This window comes from Sinocyclocheilus grahami, unplaced genomic scaffold, assembly GCF_001515645.1.
Source record: "Sinocyclocheilus grahami isolate Dianchi unplaced genomic scaffold, SAMN03320097.WGS_v1.1 scaffold155.1, whole genome shotgun sequence".
Classification (NCBI taxonomy): Eukaryota; Metazoa; Chordata; class Actinopteri; order Cypriniformes; family Cyprinidae; genus Sinocyclocheilus; species Sinocyclocheilus grahami.
The window spans coordinates 488,084-497,582 of NW_015505334.1; the positions used below are offsets into that span (position 1 = coordinate 488,084).

The 9,499-nt window shown below is 36.3% G+C and overlaps 1 protein-coding gene across 4 annotated transcripts; it reads left to right on the forward strand.

Moving 5' to 3' along the window:
• Positions 1–1,171: 1,171 nt before the first annotated feature.
• LOC107592603 (polymerase delta-interacting protein 2-like) lies at positions 1,172–8,921 on the forward strand. Of its 4 annotated transcripts, none has more exons than XM_016282135.1 (12): positions 1,172–1,253; positions 1,380–1,578; positions 2,799–2,880; positions 2,964–3,058; positions 3,153–3,249; positions 5,690–5,765; positions 5,921–6,028; positions 6,120–6,256; positions 7,546–7,572; positions 7,683–7,808; positions 7,898–7,977; positions 8,189–8,921. In XM_016282135.1, exons 2-12 carry the CDS (start codon positions 1,394–1,396, stop codon positions 8,301–8,303), a joined length of 1,128 nt encoding a protein of 375 aa, XP_016137621.1. In that variant the 5' UTR covers positions 1,172–1,253; positions 1,380–1,393; the 3' UTR covers positions 8,304–8,921. The 4 variants fall into 4 exon arrangements, with proteins under 4 accessions (XP_016137621.1, XP_016137623.1, XP_016137620.1 ...); XM_016282137.1 differs by having other exon boundaries at positions 1,210–1,271; XM_016282134.1 differs by lacking the exon at positions 1,172–1,253 and having other exon boundaries at positions 1,290–1,578.
• Positions 8,922–9,499: the final 578 nt, after the last annotated feature.

Genomic DNA, 9,499 nt, shown 5'->3' on the forward strand with positions numbered 1-9,499 from the left:
CCGCCACCTACTGTACAAGAGTGTGTAACACCATGTCATTTTAAGTGTCCTCAAACTTCAGCGTGTTTATTGACCGGTTGCAAACCAACTACATAATCGCACAGCGCCACCTACAGTCAAGGAATATATTCGGCCTTTTTTGATTGAGGCGCAAGACAGGTTTTTGTTTAAAATATTTTATACTTAAAGGAATTTATTAGAATAAATTGAATTATTTGTAGAGAATATTTATTGACTAGATTTGGTTTTACTATGTTTCACATTTATTTATACGATATTTGGCGAAAATAATATAAAATTAATAATATAATATTCTTCTGTTTTATTTGCGGCGACAAATAAAACATTTTCTAAACACAGAGAAAAGTTGGGGTCAGTATTATGAATTATATAAATAGTAAAATCCAACGTCTCCTTACACGAGCGCAATGCCGAAATAAATGAAGAACGTTTCAGCAGAACTAGGCCTGTCGCAATAATCAATATATCGACTTATCGCGCAATATATGTACATGACCTCAATAATTTTTGGTGACGCAATATATCGCACATTATATTTACTTACATATTAATGTCACCATGTTTTGTGTATTCCACTTCGCCTGTGTCTTTTGCAGCTTCTCTTACATAACTTGGTGAAGTCATCATGAGGTGCTAGTTCAAATTTTAAAAGTGCTTCTACAAACAAAGTTTCATCTGCAGATATGGCCTTGTTTAGGGATCTGTGCCTTTGTGCATACGGACATCTGACTGCTAAGTAGTGATTGTGTGTGCACCCTTTAATTTAAAGAGAAAAGAAGGTCAGGGAAAAATCTGTAGATGGAAAAATCGCCATACAAGTGCATTTTTCTTTTTTTCTACTTGCACTTTTTGTTAAAAAAAATGTATTTACTATTTATTCAGGTTTTTTAAGGTATTTCGTATTTTGATACTTAATTTCCATGATCTAAATATTCTTAAAAATCTAAAGTTTGTTGTCATTTGGAAGTGTGTAGGCCTTCTTGCATTATTATGCTGTTACATTAAAAAAATGTCAATAATACCGCTTATCGCAATTATTTCTGGGGCAATATATCGCACAACAAAAAGTTGTTATCGTGACAGGCCAAACAGAACGTTAACATCACAGACATAATAAATATGTATTATGTCTATCATGGTTAACATGACCTATGTGTAGTATCGACGTGTTCCGGTCGCAGTGCATTATGGGAAATTGTGTGCCACTTTGTAATGTCCAAATTGCAATAAAAGTAATAACTTAATTAAGTGTCATTTCAAACTTTTACTTTTCAATATTTCAGAATTTCACGCGCTTTAAATGTGAGATTTGGGTTTAACATGTATGATTTTGATTATGTCCATGTGTTCGTGTGCAGATAGCTAAAGGAAGATGGCAGCGTGTGCAATACGACGGGGCTTATTGTCCATTGCTAGTAAATATAACCAGCACAAATGCATTCACAGAACACTGAGTGCAATAGACTTCAGCAGCGGATTCAATCCGAAAAGAGCCCAGCCGTTGTGTTCAGCCTGCGGGTTGTCCAGTTTTCAGCAGACGAGGTTTATGTCATCACGGTAAGAGCTAGTAAAGCGAACCGAACATCCTACCATGTCCTCCTGTTTCTTAACTGCGCAGAGCTGTAGTGTCAGCAAATGATGACAGTAAATAGTTTTACGATGTGTCTGTGAAATGCATTCATGTTTATTAAGAATTTAATATCGGCTGTCATGTGTTTTAATATTAGCTGTTGCTATAGTTTGAAGGATTCACATGTTTGCATACCTGCAACACTATTGTTTCACTGCTCAACTTTGTGGTTGTACAGCTTGGCTGGACGCCTGAATCATGAATCAGATGTGTTAATCACACTGCTTCTGAGTTGAGTTTAAAATGCTGTTGGAATAGGACAGATTCCAATACACAAAACGAGGCCTACAAGAGGGACAAACCTCAGCCTTGCTTTCAAACCCCCCAAAGCCATTCTTGAGTACATAAGTGACAGTCTGGGCCTGAGCCAACAGACAGTAAACAAGTCCTATTTCTGTGGTCAGCACACGTCTGTCTAGTTTAGTTCACTATGAAACTTTCAGGTTCGATGTGGTCTGTGTCCAAATCCTTTTTTTTTTTTCAGATGTTGCGCAATATTCAACCTCGTTGACCACAAGTTGGCTGGGATGTTGAATTCAATGGTATCATCTACTGTCCCATACATATATATATATATATATATATATATATATATGTGTGTGTGTGTATATATATATATGTATATGTATATGTATAATTTAATATCAGATATATATATATACACATACATATTTACACACACATACAAAAAAAATGACCAAAAAATTGTTCCAAAGCATTTTTCTTTAAATATATTTTCTACCAATATTTTTGGCATTTTTTTTTGTAAATTTTGAAAAATATTTTTAAAATATGTTTAAACATTTAAAATTATATTTTTCCCTCCGTATATTTCAATCCAAGAAAATACTTTCACATATGTCACATTTGAAGAAAAACATACTTTACAAGGAACATACTTGACAATGTTCCAAAAAAATTACAATATATAAAAAAAATTAAACATTATTAAATCATTAAGAATCTATTTTGACCTCTAGTGGGCTATTCCTACTATTTGCCTGTAGTCTAAATTGTAGGCTACTGTAAGATTGGAAATCTATTTTCTTGCTCGTGAAATACATTTTGAAATATTTCTTGCTGTATTGGTATCCCACAATGGGATATTACAATTTATATATATTTTTAATTGATTCATTCTTGGCAGAAACAGACCGGAAGGGAAAATACTGGAGCCTGTTGGAGTATTTGAAGCTCTGAAGCAGCACGGCAAATATGAAACTGGTCAGGTCAGTGAACATTTTTTATTCCAAAACCCATGATTCTGATTTCTCTGATGTCAATATTCTAATTCTAAATGTGCATTCCACAGCTATTCCTACACAGTGTTTTTGGCTATAGAGGCATTGTGTTATTCCCTTGGCACGCTCGTCTTTATGATCGAGACGTGAGTCCTGCTGCTGACAGGTATGTAGTGAAGGACGTTTTTGGGCTTATACCTGATTAAATGATTTGGTTTGTGATACAGCTCAATGGTCCTGTTTGTTGTTTGCTTTTTCAGCAAACCAGACTCTGTGGGCCATGGGTCGAAAGAAGTGAAGGGCAAGATGCATACATACTACCAGGTCCTCATAGACACCAGAGACTGCCCTCACATAGTAAGTGGCATCAAACGACATATGCAAATAGTGAACTAATGTAGTGTACATATTGCCCCATAAGATGTTTGAACACTTAAGCCATGCTTCTTAAAGGAGACATATTATGCCCCTTTTTACAATATGTAATATAAGTCTCTGGTGTCCCCAGAATGTGTCTGTGAAGTTTCAGCTCAAAATACTCCACAGATCATTTATAGTATCATTTTGAAAAGGTCTATTTTGAGTGGAAGCAGAAACACACTTTTTTTCGTGCCTGTCTCTTTAAATGCAAATGAGCTGCTGCTCCCCATTTTCCAGAATAGAGCTGCACCATTACAGCTCGTACCTGCTAAAAACATCTGTTTTGGTTCTGATTATCATGTTATTGCGCTGAAATCATTCATTTTAAACCATATTAGTTTAAACTTCTGATATACGGTTTTCTGAGCGCACACATCCGAAGCACACAGACAGAAAGCGGCTGTCACAGCATGTGAATACTAAACTAAAGGCTGATTTATACTTCTGCGTCGGACCTACGCCGTATGCTATGCGTCAGTTTTCATTTATACTTCTGCGTCGCTGTCGCGTCAACGTGCAGTACACATGCAAACCGCTAGTCAGCAGTGTCCACGGGCATGTTGCTGGTGTAACCCGCAGTACCACGGAAAAAGCCGAAGAAGAAGCATTATAGCCGTGACGGCGGCAAATAAATATCAAATCATTAAATCAATATTTAAAACTACAAAAAGGAGTCAACAACGGAACAGGAGATGATGGCATTCGTTCAATCTGCACAAGGACTTGTACCACGGCAGATCAACATTGTTTGTTGCGGACAACTACTGATGTGTAATGCTATGTAGTATAATAAATGATAAGACACTTGTTCTTTGCTTTGTTTTATTTTATATAAGAAGGTGTAACATTAAAATATATTAAAGTGCACACAAACACACCAAACTCAAGTAGATATGGAGGGAGGGGTTCTTGCAGACCAATCACAGCGCTTGCGGTCTGCGTAGAATTGACGCGCTGTTAGATTTTTGGAGAGGTGCATGTCAGGCTACGGCGTATGCGTGTGCGTCTATGCGTAAGCTACGGCGTAGGTTCGACGCAGAAGTATAAATTGGGCTTTAGTTCTCATTCACAAAGTTTACGTAATAACACACATGAGCTACAAAAAACAGTCGGTTATTTCTGTGAACGTAAACAGCTGGGAAATAAATTGCATGTTTATTTTAGATGTGTGGCAGCAGCAATATACAGTAAATAAATCAATAAATCGTCTGCTCTCTCGTCTCCTCTCAGGCTGGGAATCTAAATCGTGTTCTGTGCTCTTCTGTGCAGACAAAGACAGAACAGTTAGCATGTTTTGCTCAAACTTTCGCCATGGCATTAGAACTAGTACACCGTTGTCACTTGCGAAATCAAATAATGGCGCTGTGGGTGGAAACTTACAGATTAAGGGGCGCTAATATTATAATGAGATCCCTTTGCCACGTCACCAAGGGAACAAAATCTAACGCGCTCGTTTTTTCAGACGCTTGCAGAAAAAGGCTTACCAAAACAAAGTTACTGGGTTAATCTTTTTCACGTTTCCTTGGTTAGTAGATGCACCGGGGACCTGATTATAGCACTTAAAACCTGGAAAAGTCTGATTTTCATGATATGTCACCTTTAAATATATTATTGTCCACATTTTTTTTAACTTAAGAATGCTTGCGGCCATTTGAAGCTTGAATATTTCCAGTTATATTCCGTTTTGTCTGTTATGCCGCTTGAAATTGCAAACTGGTAATTTTTTATCATATAGCTTAAATTTATTATTGCAGTCACAAACACACTGGTTTGTAGCACAAATACTTTTACTGTTTATTACACTTTATTCTTCTAGTTTTTACATTAGAGCGACTAATGAATCAGAAGGCTCATTCACTTCTGACAGAAAATAGCTTACCATTTCTTTGCAATATAAGATTCGAAAGTTTGGGTCAGTAAGATTTCTTTCTTTTTTGAAAATAAAATAGATCTAAAATTACATCAAATACATTTTTATAAGGATACAAAAGATCTCTACTTCAAATAAATGTTGTTCTTTTGAACTTTCTATTCACCAAAATATCATGAAAAGAATACACTTTAAAATATATTCAAATAAGAATAATATTTTACCATATTACTATTTTTAATGTATTTTTTCAATCAAGTAAATGCAGCATCGGGGACTATGAGAGACTTCTTTCAAAAACATTTCAAAAATCTTACTGACACCAAAATTTTGAACAGTAGCGTATATATTTGATCTATATATGTATTTTTTTTTCTTTGCTGCATCTGTTTATTATGTTAGTATTAAATAATCAATGCATTCATGTTTGTCTTGGATGATTTGCTGAGTTTAGTGCAATCATGAGTCCATTTTCAACTTATGTGACTGTGTTTTTGTCACAATTAGTCTCAGCGATCTCAGACTGAAGCAGTTACGTTTCTGGCCAATCATGATGATAGCAGGGCCCTGTATGCAATTCCAGGTAAACTCTTGTGATCAGTCACTTAAATATTCAATTATATAGTGGGCAGCATTTTTATTTTTTTCTTTCTTTTTTTTTTTTAATAAAAGTTGCATTATCTGTCGTTTGTTTTACTCATCCTGTTCATTTCTTCCTCGTCTGCTTGTGTCTTTCAGGTCTGGATTATGTGAGTCATGAAGACATCCTGCCTTACAACTCCACTGAGCAAGTTCCTATCCAGCATGAGCTGTTTGAACGCTTCCTCATGTTTAACCCCTCCAGAAGTAACTGGTCCATTTATACTTTTGCAATAGTATTCAACTGATAATACTGATAAAATCTTTCTTATGGATTGCATTTATACTGTTTATTTAGATCCTCTGTTTACTGCAAGAGACACCCTACGGGCCTGGCAGGAGAAGAACCACCCCTGGCTGGAGCTCTCAGATGTGCACCGCGAAACCACAGAGAACATCCGTGTCACTGTCATCCCCTTCTACATGGGCATGAGAGTAAGAACAGAGGGTTGCTATGTGTTGCAACAGCTTCTTATTGCAGGTTGCAGTAAACTTACTAAATGCATTATCAAGTATCACAGACCTTAGTCAGCATAGCGCCATAATTCATTTTTGACAGGAATGAAAAGAGGCTGTGAGGGATAGAAGTTCAGTGGACTGTGCTGTTGTTTAACAACATACCATTGTTTAGCTGATATAACCTCTTTCCTAAAAAAAATCTTTCAGAAGCAAAAACATGATTAAACCGTTTTAAAAGTTATGAGTTGAGAAATGTATGATATAGGACCTTTATATAGTGTGTTCCATTGTAAAGGCTGTAAGTCTATCCCTCACAGCCATGTTTTCATTTGCTTTAAATTCAATATGGCGTCTAACCGGATTAAGGTCTATACCAGTGATGGGCAAACTTGGCCCTTCCAGGCCACTTTCCTACAGAGATTTGATCCAACCCTGATATGACTCACCTGCCTGTAGCCTTCTAGTAGTTTTACTAGTCATTAACTACACAGAGCCGTTGTTCACTGACGAGCTGCGCAAAATATTGCGCGAATATGAACGTGGTTTTGCGCAGCTCGTCAGTGAACAACGGCTCTGTGTAGTTAATGCTGCTCAATGTGAAAGCACACACGTGATGGAGATTTACCGCTGATTACAGAACCGGCTTTACTGATAAGATGCGCGTTAAATATCGCATGTGATTTATCGTGCAGCCCTAGGTTGGAACTAACCTCTGAAGAAAAGTGGCCTGGAAGGGCCAAGTTTGCCCACCCCTGGTCTATACACTATTTTTGAAAAGTTTGGGTTCTGTAAATTTTTTAATGATCTTCTATGCTCACCAAGGCTGCGTTTATTTGATCAGATATTATTACAATACATTGTTAAAAAAAGTAATTTATTACTCTTAAGCAATGTATTGTGATGGCAAAGCTGAATTTGATCATTACTCCAGTCTTCAGTGTCAAATGATCTTTCAGAAATCAGTCTAATTTGTTGATGAAGATACATTTCTTATTGATGTTAAAAAACAGTTATGCTACATAATATTTTTGTAGAAACCATGTTTTTTCGGGATTCTTTGATGAACAGAAAGTTCAAAAGAACAGCGATAATTTGAAATCTTTTGTATCATTATAAATGTCTTTACTGTCAGTTTTGATCAATTTGATGCATGCTTGCTGAAGAGAAGAATTGTTTGTATAATTTTAATTTATATATAATATGTATGGAAGTAAAATGAATGTAACTTGTGGTCTTGATTTTGACTTGTTTTTGTATGTCAACAGGAGGCTCAAAACTCCCACGTGTATTGGGTAGGCAAAATTACCTAATTATGTTTTTTTAATAATAACTCAATAAAAGTGTTATATATAGAATGGTCATTGGTGACCTGATAGAGATAATATGTTAATGTTTTCCTCAGTGGCGGTACTGCATCCGTCTGGAGAACCTGGGCAATGAGGTGGTTCAACTCAGGGAAAGACACTGGAGGATCTTCAGTCTCTCAGGGACTCTGGAAACAGTCCGTGGCAGAGGAGTGGTTGGCAAGGTTATTAATTAGCAAAAGCATAATCCAGAATTAAAAACTATGGAAAAAACGATTTGTTTGCTGAATGCAATCCGTCATTATCTCACCAGGAACCTGTTTTGTCAAGAGAACAGCCAGCATTTCAATACAGCAGTCATGTTTCACTTCAAGCACCCAGTGGACACATGTGGTGAGATTATCAACGTACTCTTACAACCACGCTATTGCTAACTGTACATTTTTTTTAAATCAAGTCGACCGGAAATGTGTTCCACCTGTTAGACTGGATGGCTGAATGATTGTTTTTGGTGTGTCTGATGTGATGTACGTTCTATTTTTCACTCAGCTATGTTGTGTTTCAATAATGGCGCATGAACATCACGTTTTGTTTCCTTGTTTAGGGGGACATTCTGTTTTGAGAGGACAGATGGCTCACACTTTGATGTGCGCATTCCACCTTTTTCACTTGAGAGCAATAAGTATGACAAAGCTTCCCCTACTGGCTATCCCTTGTAATAGACCTGTACCTATGGGCCTACCTCAGCTCAGCATCTCTACAGGCTGTTCCCTTGGAGATCCACGTTTTACCTTCCTTATCAGTGCTCCTTGAATATACAATGGTTTTAGTAAAGCATCTTTCCGTTTCTGAATGCAGCACTGAATATTTGTAGCAACCGCATATCTTAAAAGGAAAAAAAGGAATCGCAAGTTGAAATGAGGAGTTGATCTTATTAAATGGTGTGATGCAAGTGTGCGATGGGGACATGGCCAACTGATTCGTTCAAACTCTTGCATCTCGAAAGGCCATATTGAGAGAATTTGAATGTGATTTATTTTTTCTATTTATTTGTTATCTTTGTTTAAACCCCTTTTATAATGAATTCCTTACTTATATTCTGGAGAAGACAGTCGGTGGACATTCTCCAAATGCAAATAGTCTACTTAATGGCTTGCTGCAAAGATTATTCTAAGGCCACGCCAAAGTCAGCCAGTGAAATGTGGTTTGACTAAGAAAGAACTGTATTAGAGATCATCATCTTGAAACCAACCTTTGATCATATATTTGGATTAAACTACTGGATGATGAGCCGCTTTACTGTTTACTGTAAATATGTTTGTAAAAGCATAAATAAAATGACATTTCCAATTTCCTGTTTTCTTATTATGATTGATATGGTATTCCAATAGCTGCTGCTGTTCTCCACAAATAAATGACTTGAAAGAGGATCAATGTCAGGTCAGTTACTTACTTTATATTTTACATTTTCTATGTGATATATTTACCTTAAATAATATTTCATAGAACATTCAAAAGAATAGTTAACCCAAAAATAAAAGTTTACCATCCGAACTGTAGGAAAATTCTTCATCAGATTTGGATTTGGATGAAATTTAGCATTGCATCACTTATTTACCAATGGATCCTCTGCATTGAATGGATGCCAAAGAGTCCAAACAGCTGATGAAAATGTCATAGTAATCCACACGACTCCAGTCTATCAATTAACGTCCTGTGAAGCAATAAGCTGTGTGTTTATAATAATCAAATCCATCATTACAGTGTTTTTCATTTCAAAGTGTCGCTTCCAAGTCCACAATAATGCTTTCTCCAGTGAAAAGTTGTCTCATCTGAATCAATAGAGAAATATGCACAGATCAAGCACCATTTACAAAAACTGTTCTGAACAAATATTTTGTTGGATTTTGTTTTG